This window comes from Ammospiza nelsoni, chromosome 29 (assembly GCF_027579445.1).
Source record: "Ammospiza nelsoni isolate bAmmNel1 chromosome 29, bAmmNel1.pri, whole genome shotgun sequence".
Classification (NCBI taxonomy): domain Eukaryota; kingdom Metazoa; phylum Chordata; class Aves; order Passeriformes; family Passerellidae; genus Ammospiza; species Ammospiza nelsoni.
The window spans coordinates 580,975-602,802 of record NC_080661.1 but is presented as its reverse complement, the minus strand read 5'-3'; the positions used below and the strand labels follow the sequence as shown (position 1 = coordinate 602,802).

Below are 21,828 nucleotides of genomic sequence, written 5' to 3'. Positions count from 1 at the left end.
TGATACCTTCTGGAGAGCATGCCAGGAGGAACACCGCCTTCCCATCAAGCTTAACACGTCCCAGTCCTCCTGTCCTTTCCATGCCCTTGTGGCCAGTGCCAGCGCTCCCAGTGTGACCAGGTCTTTGCTCTGCACACAGGTTTGCAGTGCAGGTCATGAAGGTTCTGCTCTACATGCTGCAGTGTGACCACGTGGTGATGTCTATGGAGCGCAAGTGTGGCTGGGACACGCTGCTGTGTGCTGACACCCAGCACTATGCCATGGATCTGCTGGCCATGTGAGACCCCCTTCTCCCCACTGCCCCCGGCATTTGTGCCCTGTGCTCCACACAGTCCCTGTGGTCATGGGCCACGGAGCCTCGTCACTGAGGGACGGCCAAGGAGCCTGAAAAAGGCTGGGAGAGGAGAGTGCCCAGAAGGGGCCACTTCCCAGAACACCCACATCAACTCCAGGGATGTGGGGGAAAGACCAGACCTCTCTGAGTCAGTCCTGGGAGAGGTTTGTCCCCCACCTCAGGGTCTCCTTTTTTCCCCCTGCCAGGGAGATGCGTTATGACTTGACACCCCTGTGTTCCCATGTCGCATATTGCCTTCTCCTGCTGCTCAGCAGTGAAAAGCCAAGGTGGGATCTGCCCTTGCTGGCATTCCTTGTGGAGGTGAGCCTGGCAGCCAGCGCTGCCTTGCTGATCTGCCTCCCAGCTCTGTGCCCTCTCACAGCCACAGCTGCCTGGGACGGTGCCCACGCCCTGTGCTGCTGCCTGGGCCCGGCCCTGTGCGCTTCTGGGCTCCTGCTGGACGGTCCCCTGTCACTGCCCTGTGCCTTTCAGGTCCTTGAGTGCCTGGACTTGAGGGAATGTGCTCACACTCTTGTGAAGATCATGTCAAGTTGCCTGCAGATGGAGTGCAGGGAGCGGCGTCGCCTGGCACTCAGAGGCCTCGTGGTGCTCAGCAAGGATCCCGCCATGGTGAGAAGGGGGCTGTGGCTGAAGCTGCGCTGAGGAAAGCAGCCCCTTGGGCGTGCAGGGCTTCAGGAGCTGAGGCAGCTGCTCTCAGCTCTCCTGCCTCACCTGCCACAGTTCTTGGCGTCAGGCCTTTGTGGGCCCTGCAGCAGCAGGGTGGGCTTGCAGTGCCAGGGCAGTGTTGGCGGTGCAGCCCTCCATGGCTTTGCAGCACAGCCTTGTGTTCCACACAGGCCAGCAGAATGTGCAGTCTGTCTCCGAGCCTTCTGGAGCTGCTGGGTGATGCCGATGGAGAGGTGGTCAGCATGTCCATCCATGTGTTCACAAATGTGCTCCAGGCAGACATCCTGGTATCCAGCACCACTGCCCCAAAACTGGCTGAGGCACTGCTGCTGCTCTTTGACCATGTAAGGCTCTGTGTCCCCACTTGCAGGCACTGGCTACTGCCCAGAAACTTTGCCTAGGTGAGCCTGGAGTAATTGTTCTAAAGGCCTCATCCTCTTCCATTCCTCCAGGACAACAGCTATGTACAAGTGCTCTCCCTTCAGCTCTTCTTCAGGGTGATGGACTTGGTAGTGGATGAGGGAAAAAAGCTCCTTGCAAAGATTCTGAGCCAAAGCCTCCTTCCACTCTTCTTCCACTGCCATGATGAGAACCAGTGTGTGGCAAAGGTGAGGTTTTGTGTGATGCTGGTGGATCTCGGGGAGGGGGCTCGGCTGCCTCCTGCCCTGGCACCTCATGGACTGCAGCCTCCTGCAGGACTTGGCACAGGGATGTGGGTCCTGTGCCTTGGCCCGTGGGGCCATCTCTGGGTCTCTGCTGCCCTCCAGGCCTCTTGGGAAACGCTGCTTCGTGTGGCAAGGTTCCTGAAGAGGAGGAAGCTCAAGCAGCTGGTGAAGAAGGGGCAGCTGTCAGAGTTCACCGAGGTCCTGGTAAGGAGGGCCTGGAAGGCCCAGGCTCAGCCTGGAGAAGGTCCCTGAGGGCGGTGCTCAGTGTGCGTGGCTGGCAGTTGTGCCCACTGCTGCAGCCAGAGGCCGCGCGGACTCTTCTCCAGGCTCCCGTGGGCCTGAGTCGGGTGCCCATAGAGCCCCGGCCCGGCGGGGCTGCGGGCCGGCACCGCGGCTCCCCGGGCAGCAGCCGGCCCTCTGCCCTCTCCCTTCGGGAGCCCTTGGCCAGCGGCTGCTGGCCGCGCCTCAGAACTGTGTGGGCAGGCCAGGCCGGCGATGGGCGCAGGCAGCGCCCGGCCCAGGAGCTGAGCCCGCGCCAACCCTTCCCTCCTGTTGCTCTCTCCAGCTGGCAGAGGACAGGAGCCGAGCGGCCGAGCACCTGCGCCGGGCACTGCTCTACCTGGAGAGCCCACAGGAGCCCCTGCGAGCGGCGGCCGTCAGGATCCTGGGTGAGTCCTGAGCCCGGGCTGCCCCTCCCCTCCCCGGCTCGCCGCAGCTCGGCCCCAGCCCCGCCTGCTGCCCCGGCAGCGCCAGCCCGGCCCGGCGCCGTGGAGCCCCGCCTGGCCTGGGCATTGCTGCTGCCGCCCTCTGGCAGCCGTGCCCTGGGGCAGCAGCGAGCGGCAAGGGCCCGGGCTGAGCCCTGCCGGGCCAGCAGCCCGTGTGGCCACAGTGCCGGCAGCGCCGCTGGCAGGGAGCTGTGCCGCTGGGGCCGTGACAGGCTCTGTGTTCACAGGCATGGCCGGGATGGTCACGATGGGCTGGAAGGAAGAGCTCCAGCTCCTCAATGAGGGTGAGTGCGGGCAGCGGGCTGACAGCGGGGGCTGCCACTGGGGGAACTGCAAGTCGTGCCCTGGCTGCGACAGGCTTCTTTCCCTGTGTGGACAAGCACAGAGAGATCTCAGGGACAGGACCTGTGTGGGGGACATTTGTGGCCAGCACCTTCTGGCTGATCCCATTGTCTCCTGCTGCCTCCTGTCCATGGCAAGATGTGGGGGGTATGGCCCTGGCAGGAAGGCCTCCTTGGCTACCTGCAGATCCAGGCTCTGACTGTGCCCCTGCTCATCTCTCTTCCAGCCCTTCAAGGCCTGAGAAGAGATGACAGCCCTTCCCAAATGAACATAGTCGTTCAGCAGAGAATCATTGAGAGATCTGCAGAATTACGTTTATCTGGTGGCTCAGAAGAACCATTGCTCCTAAAAGTCCTAAAAACACCATGGAAGAGGAGAGCAACTTGAGAGGCCAGAAGAGACAGAAGAGACCAGCTGGAACTTGAGGCACAGCTGATGATTGGCACAGCTGAGCCTATGGGAAGCTCCAATAGCTCCTGCCTTCTCCCTGCCTGTTGACAAGTCCGTGCCTCCCCCCAGCCCTCAGACCCTGCCCGTGCCCTTTCTTCCCTCCCCACTCCTCCCTTTGCTTCGCCTTCCATTAATAAACAGTTTGGCTTCTTCACTTTGCCTGCATCCCTGTGGAGCTGAAGCACATCCGGGGCCCTGGGACACACTGGCCCCTGCTGCCATTCTCTCCCACAGACCCAGAGGAACGAGGACAGGTCAGGCTGGAAAGGTCCCTGTGCTGAAGGCGCAGCTCCACAGCACTGTGCAGTTCCACAGTCTTGTTGAGCGCACTAAAGGCCAGCAGAGGGACAAGGAGCCTGTGTGTCAGGACCAAAGTCGTGTCTAAGGCCCTGCCATATTTGGTCCACTGTTGTGCATGTCAACAAGATCATGAAGAGCAGACAATGAAGGAAACTTTATGGTTTAACTGGTGGGAATTTGACTGTAACTGGAAAAACTCCAGCCCAGAAGAGGAGATGTCAGGCCTGGTTATGGGCTGGAGGGATGAAAAGGACAAAATGCCCATCCTTTTGATGCAGGGGATGCCCTGAATGTGGGTGGCCAGCCTGCTCCTCCCCCTGGAGCACCATGCTGAGATACCCTGAGAGCAGCCCAGTGCTCCTTGCTCCTCTCTGCTGACCCATGAGCATTTGTCTGCTTTCGGGATGGCCCTGGCTGTGTCAGGGCTGCTCCGTGGACACGAGACAGCTGGTCCTGACCCACTGGGTCCCAGCAGTGCCTGGCAGCAGCCCTGCATCCACATCAGGATGCTGGCCAAGAGAGGCCCCGGAAGCTGGGGCGGCTGATTTGAAGCTTTTGCAGATACACACAGGGGACTGCCAGCAGTGTTCCCTAAGGACACAGCAGTCCTGAGGGGTCTCCCTAATTCAAAGAAATCAGCAGACAAATGCATTGCCTTGTAAAAGCCCTTTTATTGAGCTAGCAGGAGGGCAGGGGGTCTGCACTCAACTAAAATGCTTCTCTGCCACATGCAAATTTCAGTGGGTTATATAGGAATTATCTCAAAATTACAATCCATCTTTTCTCTTCTGAGGTGATTTTAATAGGCAACAGGTTAGAAATATATATTCTGTCAGATTCCTGTACTTGAATCTAATGTCCAGTGCTGGTCAGGAGCAGTCTCCATGCCCTAGAGGAGTCAGTAGTCAATGTCCAATGACAGGCAAGGACATTGTTCCCTTGGTGCAACAGCAGGATAGGGGAGAACATCTTTGGCAGAAATATGAAGAAAAGTTTCAATAAAATATCCACAAGAATGCAGAAGTAGGCGTACTTGGCTAACCAATAGTGAGCTCGCCTTTGCAATATGTATGAGCCTCATTAACACCAACATAAAGATGTGTACCTATCAATAAAGTTTGAGATTTGCTGATCACTCATATTGCGTGCTGCATTTCTCCCGCAACAACATGGTGACCCCAACGACGTGATATCAGTAACGGCGACCACGGGGGATCGGTGAAGGAGTTCGGGTCCTGTCGCAGCAAGGACAGTGAAAAAGCACCGCTGAAAACGGGGGAGGTGCCGCTCCCTGAGTGACTTCAAAGGAATGCCCGGCCAATACGTGCTGCCTCGACCTTGTGGGGCTGCAACAGCGCTGATGTTTAAAATGGAAAGGCAAGCAGCATATGATTTATTTACTTGCTTTTTAAAAAAGCAACAGGTTAAGGGCATAGATTTGCAGAAAGAGCTTCATGGGTTATTAACTTATGGGTATGCACAGGGATTTTTTCAAAATCCTCATACAGTCCATAAATTAAGTGAGTGGCAAAAGTTTGGAGATAAGCTGTAGGAGGTGGTTTTAGATGATGATAAAACTGCAAAGAAGTTAAGGAAAGTTATGGCGAGTGGTGCATAATGAGTTAGTACAATATCAGGTAGAAAAGAAGGCTGCACAGCAAGCTACTGCTGCTCATAGTAAGAATAAAAGTTATGGAGATTGGTCAGATTTGCCCATTACCCCCTGCCACATCCATAGTTATCTTGCCACCAACATCGGCTCCTGCTTCAAGCAGCAACTCACCCCCCATAACAGCACCATCCGCACCGCCTGTGCCCTGGCCAGACCCTCCACTCCCTCTCCTAGCAATGAGCCGATCCCTGGGGCAGAGAGTGACTAGCGGGGGCCATTGCACAAGAGCGGAGGAAGGCATGGGCAGCGGTTGCAAAAGAGATCATGGATTCAGGGGATAGTGAGGCTATGGCAGCAGCTATGGAAGTGGCTTGCCCCGTGGTGTATACTGCTCTGGACGGGGGTGGATTACAGGCAGCAATTACTGCCCTAGATTGGAAACTGTTGTCACAGTTACGGACCACAGTTAGTCAGTTTGGGATGACCCCTGAGCCCACAAAGCAAATGCTTGGCTATATTTGGGGGACCCAGGTGTTATTGCCAGCTGATTGTAGAGGAATAGCAACTCTTATTTTTACTCAACATCAACAGCTTCTGTTTAATGCACATTGGCAAGCACTCTGCCAGGAGTGCATAGCAGTGGTATGGCAACCAGGTGACCCTTTACAAGGGATAACCTTAGATGAATTATTTGGCACAGGGGCTTTTGCTCAAACAGAAGCACAAGCGTGAATCGGTCCTGATAAATGCCGAGAGGCTATGCGACTGGTGAGGCTAGCTATAGACAGGATAAAAGAACGAGGCAGGGTTCCCTCATACATGGCTATAAAGCAAGGAAGGGGTGAATCGTTTGGATCTTCTGTAGATAAGGTGGCCGCTGCTATCGAGCAATCTGGAGTGGCAGATTTCATGAAAGGGGCCCTATTGAAGCAGTGTTCGCTTCAAAATAGCAACCAGGCTACGAAAAGTGTGTTAAATAGCCTAGGAGCTAATTGGACTATAGAAGAAGCTTTAGAACGCATGGGAAATGTGCCCGTAGGGACTCAGGCGATGTTAGTAGAAGCTATTAAAGAGCTAGGGACAGGACTGAAGGAGCAGGCAGCAGCATCGCAGAGTCAAGTCCTTGCCACCCTTGCGCCCCTACAAGTAGCAGCAACAAGTAGTCCACGATCTTCATCTACTGGCCAATTTAAATGTTACCGGTGCGGAGGTATGGGACATACCCAGCGAGCCTGCCAAGCAGCTGGGATCTGGTGTCACAGGTGTCGCTCGGATACCCACAATACCGGAGCCTGCCGACGCCGCTCGGGAACCGGGAGGCCCAGCGTGAACAGCCACCGCACCCAGACACAAGTAGCAGCTGTCAACACCTCAGCCCAACCCCCCTTCAACCAGCCACCACCGGGAGCCTCGGGCTGGACATGGCAGCCTCAGTAGCGGTAACATTGATGACCACCCAAAAGGAAAAGGTCCCGACTGGAATAAAGGGACCAATCATCATTGATGGACAGCCTATGGGAGCTTGTCTTCTGGGGCACTCACCAGCCACCATGATGGGATTATTTGTTTTAACTGAGGTAATAGACGCTGATTTTACTGGGGAAATTTTGTTGTGGTACATACTCCTTTTCCACCGATACGGATCAAAAAAGGACAGAGGATAGCTCAATTAGTTCCATTGGAACAAATGACTAAAACATTACCCCCTCATCAATCACAGTCCAGGGGGGAACAGGGCTTTGGCTCCACTGGAGGACTTACTCTGTTAACAATGAATTTAAACAATCAGCCAAAACGTGCTGTATTGATAGAGTATCACGGTGACAGGCAAACCTTGGAAGGTTTATTAGATACTGGTGCAGACTCCAGCATTATCAGCCCGGATTGCTGGCCCCATAACTGGCCATTACAGCCAACCACAGTAGCAGTTACCGGGGTTGGAGGCTTAATGCTTGGAAGAAAATCACCCATGTTATCAGAAATTATCAACGGAAAAATTTTACGGAGTAATTTCTCAGTCATGCCTTTGCCTCCTACTGTGCAGTGCCTCATTGGTCGGGACATTTTGGCTCAAATGGGGGTAGTGCTGACAAATGAGTACCCTTTGGGCTAATGGCCATTGCATGGACTTTCCCAATCCCACTCATTTGGAACACGGACACACCAGTGTGGGTTTAGCAATGGCCATTAAAAAGGCAAAGTCTGGAACAAGCACATGTACTAGTACAGGAACAATATGAGCAGGGTCATTTACAGTTGTCAGTAAGCCCCTGGAATACCCCTATTTTTGTTATTAAAAAGAAGTCGGGAAAGTATTGTTTACTACAAGATTTACAGGCTGTAAATGAACAAATGGAGCCTATGGGCGCCTTACAAACAGGTTTGCCTAACCCAGTCATGTTGCCACAGGACCGGCCACTGTTAATTGTGGATCTTAAGGACTGCTTTTTTACTATTGCTCTTCACCCTTGAGACACTCGGAGGTTTGCATTTACCTTATCAGCTTCAAATAGGGAAGAAGAATCAGACAAGAGATTTGAATGGCTTACTCTTTCACAGAGTAAGCGCAACAGCGCCCCCTTGTGTCAGCTGTATGTTGACAATGCTTTACAACCTTTGCGACAGGCCTGGGCCAAAACAACCATTTATCATTACATGGATGATCTTTTATTTGCGCAGCCGCAACCTTTCACAGGTCAACAAATTCAAGAAATACATAAGGCCCTGGAACTACATGGCTTGGTTGTAGCTCCTGAAAAAATCCAATTATCTGCACCCTGGAATTATTTGGGATGGACACTTACTGATCAGGTTGTTACCCCCCAGAAATTGCAATTGAATATTAAAATACATACATTGCATGATGCTCAAAAGTTACTTGGTGATCTGCAATGGCTGCGCCCTATTGTGGGCATCCCAAATGAGTTGTTAGATGAACTTCGACCTTTACTAAAAGGGACTGACCCAGCACAAACTGTCCATATAACCTCTGAGTAGGTTAAGACCCTTCAGCAGATATTGGACTGTGTGACACAGGGCAGTGCCCGGAGACGAGATCTTAACCTCCCCATACAGCTGACAGTTTGATGTGGAACTAAATTTTTACTGGGTTCATTTATTCAGAAAAACAGAAAAACGGGGGAGGTGTGGGCCTTAGAATGGCTATGTCCTCCACTTCAACAGCATAACACCCTTCTTCAAAAAATCAAAATTTTTGCTGCCCTGCTAAAGTAGGGATGTGAACGGGCATAACAGATTACGGGAAAGGAGCCTGATCAGATATGGATACCAATGAAGAAAGATACGTTGACATGGTACCTGATAAACAGTATGGAATTACAAGAGGCCCTGCTGGGAGCTGGAAGCGTGATTGCCACTGGTGATATTCTCAATACACCATTGAACTGGGTAGGGCAGTGGGGTTGGATTCAATGCCCAAAAAGATCACAGAAGCCTCTGTCAGATGCTATAAGAGCCTACACGGATGCAGGAAGAAAATCAAGAACTGCTGCAGTGACCTGGCAGGAAAAGGGACAATGGCACCATCAGATTCTCCAGGCTTCCGAGTTGGATACTTTACAAACAATGGAGCTATTGGCTGTTTTATGGGCCATGATGCATTTTTTGGGGCTCCTCAACATAGTGACAGATTCTTTGTATGTTGCAGGAGTGTGTGAGCAAATAGAGGATGCCTCTATAAAAGAGGTTCAAAACAGGAGGTTACATGAGCTGTTTATTCAATTACAGAGGGTGATTAAGCTGAGAAAAATCCCTTTTCTGTTATCCATATCAGAAGTCACAAATGGGATATTGGTCTAGGAGAGGGTAATGCATGAGCAGATAAGCTAATCTCAATCACACAAATGACTCCAATTCCCAGACAGACTATGGCCAGAGAGTCACATTCCATGTTTCACCAAAATGCAAAAGGTCCCCATAGAGAATTTCAGATATCTATGAACGAGGCATGGGCAATAGTCAAAACCTGTCCCATATGTAGTCATCATAATGGGGGCTGCAGGTTAGGTCTGGGAGTTAACACAAGAGGGTTGAGTACAAATGAGACCTGGCAAATGGATGTCACACATTGGCCCCCACCAACACGAAAGGACACAAGCACACACCACTTTCAGGTGAAAGGATAAAAGGGAAGTTTTATTCTCTGACTCCACTATTTATAGTTTTACAAGGGTGACAGTGGATTGGAAGGTGACAGTGACACCTCTGCAATGCCACAGGTCAAACCAACAGTCCATCAAATCTCTCCTCCTCCAAAAAGGAATGAAAAAACAATGAGTTGTTTACAGTAAGTGTGTGAGAAAGTTTACTACAAGAATGTCAGCATCAGAAGGCTTAGAAAATCCTAGAAAACCAGGGCAACAACACATGTTGGTGAGTTTGATAGGATGAAGTATGTGGGGGTTGGGGGTTGCAATGCCCCAGTGGCGAGGGGGAGGTGACTCCCCGGAGTTCTTCCTCTGATCCCCAGTCCAGAGGGGGTTGAGGTGCTGCTGAGGGGCAGGAAGCAGGAACACTGGCTTTTGCATTGCAGAGGCAGGGGAACCAGCGGAAAGTGACCATTGCTTGCTTGCTGTGGGGACAAAACATCCCTAGATCTGAGATGACGATTCTTGGGAAATCTTCTCTTCCACAGGTGCTGGTCTCTTCTGGTAGTCAAGGGAGGAGGAAGCGTTTGGTCACTTGTGCTGCCCAGGCATTGGCAGCAGGGTGCTGGGTTGTGAGAACAGAGGCTGCTTGGTGGGCCCGGTCTGGGCTGTTTGGCTCGGTTCCCTGGGCCAGGGCCACCGCCCAGCCGGCTGTTGGGTTTGGGGGCTTTGCTTCTCCCATCAGGATCTGGGTCGATGTTCTGTGGGCCAGGTCTGGGGTTCCTGATCCTTCCATGTGGGCCAGGGAACCCCAGGGCCTCTCAGGCTCCTCTGCTGCTGCTGCTACTCTTTCCGGGGGAAAAAAATAAAATTAAATAAAAAGAGTGGAAAGAGCTAGTAGCAGCTCAAAAGCATTGAAGGGCCAAAGATAAGCCTTAGCCCAAGTGGTTCAATAAAGGGCTGTGGCCAAGACATTCTAGAAATTTTCTCAAAACTGTATGATAACTGCCAATGGATTTTTGATAATCATTGATGATTTTTATTAAGCAGTTCTTTGTTTCAGGATTCTGCAAGCCTGTTTCAGGACCAAAAGAGACTTCCAGAGATGTCAAAGAGGAACATCTTCAGTCCATGGACTTTCTCCTGAAACTCAGCTGTCTAGACTTGGAGCAATGACTTTTCTTTGCATTGTTTTGCATTTTCTTATATTGTAAGATTGCTTTAGTGATATGATAGAATTTTATGTTCTACAGGTGAAAATTTCCCTGATCATTCCACATCAGCACTTGACTGAGGTTTTGATTGGCAACAAGTGTTTGTTCTTTCCTCTGCATGGGTAAAGCAGACAAAATTACAAACACTTTTCTTTTTAATGTAACTAAAATAAAAAAAGGTGACATGTCGCAGACATCTTTTATGAAAAATCCTTTCCTTAGGATTTTTCCTCCTGACAAGCTGAGAGGCCTCAGTAACAAAATGCAAACAATGGTTATTTGCTGCTGTGGAATGCAACAGGTGCATGTTTGATTGGCCCACCTTGGACATTTGTAATTAATGGCCAATCATAGCCCAGCTTGCTTGGACAGAGAGGCAGGCCACAAACCTTTGTTATACTTTCTTTGCTATTCCATTCTTAGCCAGCCTTCTGATGAAACCTTCTCTTCTGTTTTTTAGTATAGTTTTAATGTAATATATATAATAAAAAACCAAATCAAGCCTGAGTCAGATCCTCGTCTCTTCCCCAGTCCAAAAACTCCTGTGAACACCATCACAGAGGAACATTGACACCCTGCAGGGTACCATGGATCCAAGGGGCCACTGTGACACTGTGGGGCCTTGTGGAACCAAGAACATCTTTGTGGATCTGTTGGGCTGCATGGTCACAAGGGGCCTGTGTGAAGCAGCAGGGCTTTGTCAAACCAAGAGGCCATTGCTGCATTTCAGGGCCTCATGGAGCCAAAGGGCCGTTGTGATCCTGCAAGGCACCGTGGATCCATAGAGACCATTGTGGCATTGCAAGGCCCCATGGAATCAGGGAGACCATTGTGACCCTGCCTCGGGGAAGGAAGGGTCCATTGTGACACTAAGGCAACTTGTGGAACCAAGGGAGTCATTGTTGCACCACTGGGCCCCAATGGAACCAAGGGGCCATTGGACATAGCAAGCCTTCATGGAACAAATAGATCATTATGACACTGTGGGGCCTTGTGGAACCATGGAGACCATTAAGATCCTTAAGGACTTGTGTAATCAAGGGGACATTATGACACCTGAGGGCATCATGGAAGCAAGAGAATCATTGTGGCACTGCAAGGCCTCATGGAAGCAAGGTGCCATTGTGACACTGCAGGGCCCTGTGGAACCAAGGGAACACAAAATAGGTGTGGCTGCCTTGGTCTCCCAGGAGTCACCTGACAGGTCTGGCTGATCTTGGAATGTGGAAGGCCACTCCCATCTGCCCCTGAAACACTGGGGCTCTGGGCTTTCCTTTGTATGGAAAAGAACAGTCTACCTTTTCCAGGCATCCATGGCAAAAATTAGGATTCCACCTCCAAATTTCTGTGTATTAAAGGATTGCTGCCAGACAAAAGCTGTCAGGACAGACAAGTCTGGCTGGTCTTTGACTCCTGAGTGCCAGCACTCACCTGTTTTCCAAACACTGGAAAGGGCTCTGTGCTTTTCTTTTTATGGAAAAAAATAATCCCTCTTCTCCAGGCAGAAATGTTTTAAATTAGGACTCTGCATTCATAATTTCAAATATCCAAGGGCTGGTCCAAGCAAACATGCCAGGAAAGACAGGTCAGGCTTGCCTTGGCCTCTGGTGGCAGCTGTTCATCAGCTCCGGAAACATGGGGCTCCATGGTTTTCTTCCTATGGAGACCAATGTGACACTTGGGAGCCTTGTGAAATGAAGGGGCCATTGTGACACTGCAGAGCACCATGGATCCAAGGCACCATTGTGACACTGTGGAGCCTCATGGAACCCAGGACACCATTGTGGCTCTGTTTGGCCACATGGTCCCAAGGGACCAGAGCAAAGCAGCAATATGGGAGTCAGCCCAGCTGTAACTCATAGTCAGATTTTACCCAGAAGAACTGGGCATGAGGTTTCAAGCCATTGGAATAATTTGTTTAACTTAGGGGGAGTTTGAGAGTTCCTCCATAAGCCTTTAGTGTTGTTATGATAAGTTGTCCAAGTTCTTCTCCCCTACTGGTTACTTGTTTCCCCTATAGGGTTATTGTTCTAGCTTTCCATCCGCAAGTGTCTATATTGTTCCTTTGCCTTTGTCTCAGGTCTTTGAATCCTACCTCTCATACTGTGCTCGACTTTTCTATGTTTATTGTTTTCCCTCTGTTACTAAACTTCTTTATGGGCAAGTCCATTGATCCTGCTTGTAGGAGCATTGGGGGCTAGGATGGTTGGGATGGACAGAGACAAGAGATGTCTGAAGCCAGGTCTTGGAACTTGTGGTTTATTGCAAAGGGTGTGGGTGCAGGGGCCTTGTTTGGAACTGCCAGCCACAGCTTGGAGCAGGCCCGAAAGAGGAGCTTGAAAGAGGCACCCAAAATGGATGCCTGAAAGAGGAGGGGAGTTCCCTTTACAATACAATAAATCTTCCTCTGTTCTGCATATTCTAATTTTCACTAACCAATCTAGCACAAGATACAAATCTTATAGCATTTATATAAAGCCTATAAGAATCATTACATTAACATACTGTGTTACATTTTAAACCCTAAAAACTACTCTTTGGACCCCTTCTGCCAAGCTAGTAGGGTCTGCTCTGACCGTTGGACTTGTCTGCAAGCAGAGGTTCTTGTTTCATCAAAAGAGGATTACCTTCAGCCAGCCATTGTTTTCCATTTGTTCAGTAACTAAGACTTGGTGTCTCAAAGCTTGCTTTCATTTCAATCTCACTTATAGTTTCCATATTCTCAAAATATTTTGCCAGGCAATCATATTTATGAGGCTTTCCTGTTTCATCTTTCCCACCATCTGCTCCTTTTCATTTTCACCACCCTTGCCCTGAAGCTGGGGAACCAGAAAGGTTTGTCACAGCCACCCTCATTGCGACAATTGGGGCCTGAACAGGGACTCTGACATTCAGTCATGTCAGATGGGTTAGCTGATGGATAGGCCAGTGCTCCCCGGGATTTTGGATTGTACCAGGCTGGCAGATTCATCATTGCTTCAAGGGACCTCAGCCAGGATCCACAGGGACAACGACAGTTTCACCTGTGTAGGATTGCAGATGGGTTTGGGGAAGCACAGGACAATTATTGCCTATTTTGCCACTGTGTTTTTACAATACGCTTCCACATCCCATAACTGATTTGGGGTATTCCAGTGGCTGTTCCACCTAAGGAGGAGAAAAAAAAAATGGGCAGCCAGAGGTCCAAAGTAAAAAGGTATGTATATTGATGCTTTAAGTTAATTCTCACTGATCATGACCAAATGTCTTCAAAGAACAAATTAAAATCAATCATGAAGTGGATCATTAAAAATTTTCCAGATACCCCTGACCCTGACCGTCCTCCCTCCATCTTGGCTCCTCCACTTACTGCTACCACAACTATCTCTTCTGCCCTGAATTAAGCTCCAGACTCCACCCCACGACTGCGGGTCACGCCCTGCCTTTCAATCATTCCATCTCCATCCTGGGCCATGCCTCCAGAAGGCCAGCCTGGAATCTAGGCCAGTCTGGCATCCTAGATAAAGTCCCTTCCTCCCCAACACCTGACAAAATGGCAGTGCCCTTTGCCTCACCCTCCGTCAACAATACACCCCATAATCAAAGATATTAAGCCCAACTGTCACACTATTTCTAATCCAAATGTTTCTGCTCCAAGTTATTCTTCCTCCCCAGAAGACAGTTTGGATTCCCCAGAGCCACCTCACCCCTCAACCCCAGAAGATCCCTTGGAAAGGATGCAAAAAGAAAGAGTTAAGGAAGGAGACTGCAAATAGTCTCAAAATTGCACCTGTTAAGAAGGAAAGGGGCATAATCCCACGTATAGGCTACTGGTTTGCTGGGAAATCAAGGAGCTGTGTAGGGCAGCTAAAGACCATAGGAAGGATTTACCTTGTTTTAATGGCCTAATGAGGGCCATGTTTACAGCACACGTCTTAACCCCCTATGATTTAAATGTATTATGACCATGTTGTAGTTGACTACAGAATACACCCTGTGCGAAGGGGGATGGAAGTGTTTACTAAATCAATTAATAGCAGACTATGCTAATAATGAGGCAAGGGCAGAACTGACCATCAACCATCTAGCTGGAGAAGGACAACACAGCCTGCCAGCTAATCAAGCAGCAGGTATCCCCAGAGAAGTATTGGATGATATGAAAGAGATGGCTTTGAAAGCTTTAATCCAGGTATCGGTTGGTAGCACCCCCAATTTGGACTACCTTGGGTGGCAGCAGCTAAAGCTTTAGGACAATTAGACCATCTTGGGTGCCTGTTAAGTAAACAAACCAATGCTACCTCCCTCACATTGAGTGGCCTGCTCTCAGACATAGAGACCAACAGACAGGCCACCTTGCAGAACAGCGATAGAGTTTTTACTCTGGGCACATGGGCATGGCTGTGTAGACTCTGAGGCATGTGTTGCATGAACCTCTCCAGTCACAGCGAGTCAATCCACAAGAGCATTCAGGTACTGAAGGAAGGGTTCAAGAAGCTTCAAGTGGAACACAAAGACTGGGTCAATAAACTCTTCCAATCCAAAGGACTAAAGGGTTGGATGAGGTCTAACTAAAACCAGACTATTAATTCTCTTAGTGGTGGTTGTTGTATTGTTAATTGTCCCATATTTGTTTGGATGGTTTTAGAAAGTCTTACAAAATTCTTTCAGTTCCATCTTTGTTGCAAAACAGAAAGGGGCAAGATACCCAACACAGGCTCCTCATGGACTCCTTAGAGGAGAGAACTGGAGGCCAGGATGGCACAAAAACCTCTCAGAGGCTCAGTGTGGAAAGGAAAATCCTTAAATTATCTAAAAGAATACTTAAATCCATAAAATACCTTAAAATCCTTGAGTATCTCAAGGAACTAATGAGCCCCACTGAGTGTCAGTACAAAGCTCTCCAGGGACTCATTAAAGAAGATAATTGGCACCATTATTGCACAAAAATCTAATAGAGTCTTTATCAAAACAGAAACACCAATGTTGGAGAATTTTGCTCAGAAATGGCTTATAGAGTTTTGTTCAGACATGCCATAATCATATACAGCTGATGGAAAAGTAAAAGGCAGCTGTGAGGAGCAAATTCTCACAGCATGTTTCTGTAAACAACAAAGTTCTCAGGCACATTTTTATAAACAGCAGGGTTCTCAGGCTGTTTTTCTCTGTCCTTGGCTGTTTTGGGAAAGTAAAAGTGACAGGGATGCCTTGAGAACCATTCATACCAGGGTGAGAAAGCAAATCTTGGTTTCAATAACAAACTACAGGTATTGAAAACAAAAGGAGGGATTAGTGTTTAATCTGTAGCCTATGATGAGCTCGGGTTTTGCAATATGTATGAGCTTAATTAACACTGTTATAAAATGTGTCTGGTGGATCAATAAATTGGAGTTCGATGCTGATCAGAGGATGGGTCGTCTCCCTTCGCTTTCTACAAATGGTGACACCCGATCGTGATACGGCAATGCACAACAAAGGAGCGAAGAAACAGGTCAGGTCCTAGCAGTGGGACGGCAGTAAACGCAACAAAAGGGATAAAAAAGAAGCTGATATGCGTCATGCCTTGAGTGTAATACAGGCGAGCCCGACTGATACATGCTGCACGGGCCTTGAAGAGGCTGCAATCAGTGCTGACGATTTTAGGTATGGAAAGGCAAGCAGCATATTATTGGAATATGAATCCCAATATTACCAGTTAGATTGTGCCTGGGCCAGTCTGACCCTTGCTGCTGGGCCAAAGGCAGCAACTGCGGTGTATCACCCCAGAGATACCTTGGCTTGCTGGAGATTGCAGCTGGGCACTGAACAAGTCCAGGCTTGTTAGGAACTCCGTTTGCCTCAGGAGAAAGATTTCAGGCGATGGTGAAGAGAAAAAGGAGAGGATTCTGCTGGAGGGTTTAATGTCCAGAGGTTTATTCCATGGTTACAGAGGTCTGAACGTGGGCAACTGCTCCAACAGAATCCCGGCCGCATGGTCTGATTCACCTTTTTAAGCTCAGGGACAGGGGGAGGGGAGGTACAGGTGAGCCACCAACCAGGTGAGAGGGGCAAGGTCTCAGGGGAAGATGACACCCAGACAGGCCAATGACCCCTGGGCCTGAGGGGCATCCTTTGAACTTGACCAACCACACGACGCCTTGCTGGAATGTTAAGACTGATTGACAGGACTCACTCAGCATGGGGGCAAGGGGGAAGGGAGAGAGGTATAGGCACACCTGGGGAAGTGACCTGGAAGTCTAAAATGGGACATTACAGCACACCACAACAGCATATTTACAAAAAAGGCAGGTTAAGGGGGTAGATTTGCAAAAGGATTTACAATGACTTTGGACTTACGCCTATGCTAGGGGAGTTTTTATTAACCCCCATAGGGTTTACGAGTTAACGGAGCGGCGTGAATTCAGTGATTTATTATGGGAGGCTACTTTAGAGAGTGATAAAACTGCCAAGAAGTTAAGTAAGCTATGGCGGGTAGTGCACAATAGACTGCTTCAGCATGTCTCTGAGTGCAAGGCAGCAGCCGCAGCTCGGGGCATCTGCCGGGCTGTGCCGCTCCGAACTCGGCGTGGGCGCTGCGCCATGGAGAGCAGCCGCAGCGAGCGACCACCTGAAATGCTGCGCTGCAGTGGTGGGAGCCAAGCCGCCGCAGGGGGAGCAACCCACGCTGCTGCGGGGGGAGCCACGGGTGCAGTGCACACAGTGAGTCAGCCTGCCGGCGAGTTTTGCAAAACAAAGAGCCCAGTGCGGGGATGTTCGCCCGCTCTGACACACGCGCCGCGGGACCAGAGCGCTTTTCCAGCGCCGGTGTTTCTCCCTCCGTCCTGCGTCTGGCAAAAATCTTCGGTTTTAGACCTAACTGCCGTAATAAATGTGATTCTTGTCAACAAAAAGAAAAGATCCCTACTGCAATTAAGAGACCAGTGATGGTGAACGAGCGACACCAGAGACCATTGCTGTTGGGACGTCTCTCACCTGGGTTGGAGGGACTTTTTGTTCTTCCTAGCAGAGACTGTGAAACAGAAATCAGCAGTGAATGCGTGGGTCAAATTTCGGCCGATTTGGCTCAGCATTTGTTATGCTGTCTTAAAATCACCTGTATTAACAGAGACTTTAGATATCAGAAGCCCAAATAACTCAGTCGGTAGAACATCAGACTCCAAAACTGTATTTTGAAAAATTTAAAAATGTTAAAGATGTTGGAGTGATTGTATGAGTGAGATGTTATGAGTGTGCTTTTTGGTATAAATGCTGCAGCAAACACGTGAAAAAAGTTGTTTTAGCTTAGTATTTTAGAATCAGGCCTGTAAGTAAGTTATAGTAAATGCTATATTCTATTTTTATAGTAAGTTTAATTTGTTATTAAGTAGCTTAAGTTAAATTATCTATAAGGTGTTATTAAGTTTAGGTGAAGTTAGATTCTGTTAAGATTAAATTATATTTGGTTTAAGTTATGTAGAATTTAAAGTCAGTTAAGTTCTGTTAAAGTTAAGTTTGGGTGATGTTGAGTTCTGTTAAGTTTAAATATTTTAAGTGCTTTAAGTTTGGGTGCTGTTGGGTTTGAGTGATGTTAGATGGATTTATGCTAAATGTTTATTTTATGATCTGCATTTATTGGGACTATTTGTTTTGCCTGGCATCATTGATGTGGACCATATGGTGATGGCATATACCCCTTTTTCTCCCACTTCAAATCAATCCATTTGAGCCAAATGACTAAGGGATTACAGACTGTAAAAGGACAAGACAGGGGGAAATGGCTTTGAATTCATCGGAGGACTTACCTTACTGACTTTGAACTTTTCTGAGAAACCCAAGAAAAGGGTGGACATGGAATTTCAAGGACAGAAGAATAATTTTCAAGCTTGTTGGACACTGGGGTTGATTCCAGCATTATTAGCCCTAGCTGTTCACCTCCTCTCCCGGTTCCCATGAATGACAAAAACTAACAGACTTCTTTTCTTAGTCCAATTACCACCTACCTTGCAATGCCTGATAAGGGAGGACATTATGGTTCAGTTGGGGGTGGTTTTAACCCTTTGGGGTAAAAACCATTGCTCAGACTGTGGCTGGGGAACCTTATAGAGATACTGAGTGTGCTTTTAAATGCTTTTGCTTGTTTTGCCTTGTGTTTTTGATTGTGTTCAAGATATGGTCAGTAGAATAATAGAAAAACCCTAGCAGACTAACCTCCATAAAAATAAAAAGGGGAAATTTGTTGGAGAATTTTGCTCAGAAATGGCTTATAGAGTTTTGTTCAGACATGCCATAATCATATACAGCTGATGGAAAAGTAAAAGGCAGCTGTGAGGAGCAAATTCTCATAGCCTGTTTCTGTAAACAACAAAGTTCTCAGGCACATTTTTATAAACAGCAGGGTTCTCAGGCTGTTTTTTCATAACAGGTAAACATTCCGTCCTTGGCTGTTTTGGGAAAGTAAAAGTGACAGACAGGGATGCCTTGAGAAACATTCATATCAGGGTGAGAAAGCAAATCTTGGTTTCAATAACAAACTACAGGTATTGAAAACAAAAGGAGGGATTAGTGTTTAATCTGTAGCCTATGATGAGCTCGGGTTTTGCAATATGTATGAGCTTAATTAACACTGTTATAAAATGTGCCTGGTGGATCAATAAATGGGTCATCTCCCTTCGCTTTCTACACACCAAGTACCAAAAATAACTGAAGTACCTTGAAGCATTTATGAGCCCCACTAAGTGTTGTTACTGACAAAGCCTCTCTAAGGACTAATTGCAACACATAATTGGAGGCCATGACTGCACAAAGCTCTCAGAGACCCCAAGGCAAAAGCCAAACCCAAAGTCCTTTGAAAAACCTGCAGTCCCTGCAGGGAGCATGAAGGAGCCCCCAGGGCCATTCCTGACCAAGGCTCCCCAGGGACTCCTTCCAGCAGATCCTTGAGGCCACTGGGATGTGGGCTAGGGAGGGATGCTGAGGGCAGGACAAGGGGCTGACAGTGCCCAGCCTGGCTGGGGCTGTGCCAGGAGGCCCCAGGGCCTCAGGACAAGGTGTGTCCTCACAGCCCTTGGTGGCACAGACCCTGCTGGGACCCAGGGCACCAAGACTTGGATTCTCTTTGTCCCCACCTGTCATCAGTGCCTGCAGTTCTCTGCTCTGCCTGGGGCCTGGGGACACTTTCTCAGTGGTGTCCCTCAGTGGTGTCCCTCAGTGGTGTCCCTCAGTGGGACCCATTAAAAGTCCAAGAAAGTTTGGAGTGTGATTCTGACTTGGAGTTCTGGAGAGGTTTCTTCAGCTCCCTCTCAGGGACTGATGTTCAGGGCCTCAGCACAAAGCCCCAGAGGGTCATTAAAGTCCTTGTGCTGTGTCTGTGCTGCTGAGCTGGGCTGGGCTTCTGGCACAGAGGCAGCTCCCGGCAGCCAAGCAAAGCTTCAAAAGCACATTTCTCTTGATGAGCAGCTCTTCTGCCAGCCCAGCAGGGCTGGGGCACTGCCTGCAGCCACCCCGGGCACAGCACAGAGGCACAGAGAGCTTCAATCAGTCAGGGCTGGGAAGGTGCTGAGAAGTGCCTGGGGCAGAATCACTGCCAGCCCTTGGCACAGGAACCTCTGCCTGCAGGACAATGCAGCTGCAGCTCCTGGAGTGATCTCCTAAAGCTGGAACATCCCAATGCCTACAGACCCTGTGAGTACATTCTCTGATTGTCTCTTGGGCAGATCAGCCAGGGGTGCCCAGGGCTGTCCTGCAGAGCAGGGTCCTGCAGCCCAGGGCGCTGTGCTGGGGCAGGGACTCTGCTGCCTGCCAGGGACAGCTCTCAGCCAGCCCTGGCAGCTGCTTCCAGCACTGGGGGACAAGATCTGGGTGGGAGGAGACAGCTGGTAAGGCTTAGAAGTGTTCTCGTTGTGTGGTGAGGATGCTGCATTGTTCAGGACTGCTCCCAGAATGGCATTTAACTGCAGAACATTTCCAAGTAGATCATACAGGGAGCAGAGCTAGGCAGGGGTTTCATAAATGGGAAAATCCTGTTTTTTTATTCTACTGCTCTGTTTTGCCTGAATGGGAAATTGCATATAGATATTCATCTCTCAGTTCAGGTGAAGAATAAATAAAAAAAAACCTATAGACCTGAATAAACCAGGCAGTGACAGAAATCAGCACAGGGCCCCTCAGAGGGCGGCATCTTTGTTGCTTTTCCAGCCTCTTCAGGGTTGCTCTGACTTTGACATCAGAGCCTGCAGAGCCAGAGCACTGTCCCTGGGCAGTGCCAGAACTGGGAGGGGTCTGCAGGGCAGAGCTGAGCCCCCAGGGCTGGGCTGAGCTCTGGCAGCACTGGCAGGGCCCAGCCCTGGGCACAGGGAAGCAGCTGCTGGCAGGACAGTTCCAGGCAGCAGAGGCCTGGGCAGGCAGTGGGGGGAAAGTGCCCTCAAGCTTTGCTGGGATATTTGAGGTCCAAACCCAGCTATTCCATGATTACTTTTCTTACAGATCTCCATGCCAAGACATTGCAAATGTCCAACAGCAGCTCCATCAGTCACTTCCTCCGGCTGGCACTGGCAGACACGCGGCAGCTGCAGCTCCTGCACTTCTGCCTCTTGCTGGGCATCTCCCTGGCTGCCCTCGTGGGCAACGGCCTCATCATCAGTGCCGTAGCCTGCGGCCACCACCTGCACACGCCCATGTTCTTCTTCCTGCTCAACCTGGCCCTCAGCGACCTGGGCATGATCTGCACCACTGTCCTCAAAGCCATGCACAATTCCCTCTGGGACACCAGGAACATCTCCTACAAAGGATGTGTTGCACAGCTCTTTTTCTTGCTCTTCTTTATTGTAGCAGAGCTTTCCCTTCTGACCATCATGTGCTACGACCGCTACGTGTCCATCTGCAAACCCCTGCACTACGGGACCCTCCTGGGCAGCAGAGCTTGTGCCCACATGGCAGCAGCTGCCTGGGCCAGTGCCTTTCTCTATTCACTGCTGCACACAGCCAATACATTTTCCCTGCCCCTGTGCCATGGCAATGCCCTGGACCAGTTCTTTTGTGAAATCCCTCAGATTCTCAAGCTCTCCTGCTCCAATTCCTACCTCAGGGAACTTGGGCTTCTTGCTGTAAGTGTCTTTGTAGCCTCAAGCTGCTTTGTGTTCATTGTTTTCTCCTATGTGCAGATCTTCAGGGCTGTGCTGAGGATCCCCTCTGAGCAGGGACGGCACAAAGCCTTTTCCACCTGCCTCCCTCACCTGGCTGTTGTCTCCCTGTTTCTCAGCACTGGCTTTTTTGCCTACCTGAAGCCCCCCTCCATCTCCTCCCCATCCCTTGATCTGGCCCTGTCAGTTCTTTACTCAGTGGTGCCTCCAGCCCCGAACCCCCTCATCTACAGCCTGAGGAACCAAGAGCTCAAGGCTGCAGTGTGGAGACTGATGATTGGATGGTATCAGAAACATTAA

General features: G+C 49.6%; 1 protein-coding gene across 1 annotated transcript; it reads left to right on the top strand.

Moving 5' to 3' along the window:
• Positions 1 to 20,895: 20,895 nt before the first annotated feature.
• On the top strand, positions 20,896 to 21,828 carry LOC132085192 (olfactory receptor 14A16-like). Its single transcript, XM_059490562.1, has one exon. It carries the CDS (start codon positions 20,896 to 20,898, stop codon positions 21,826 to 21,828), a length of 933 nt encoding a protein of 310 aa, XP_059346545.1.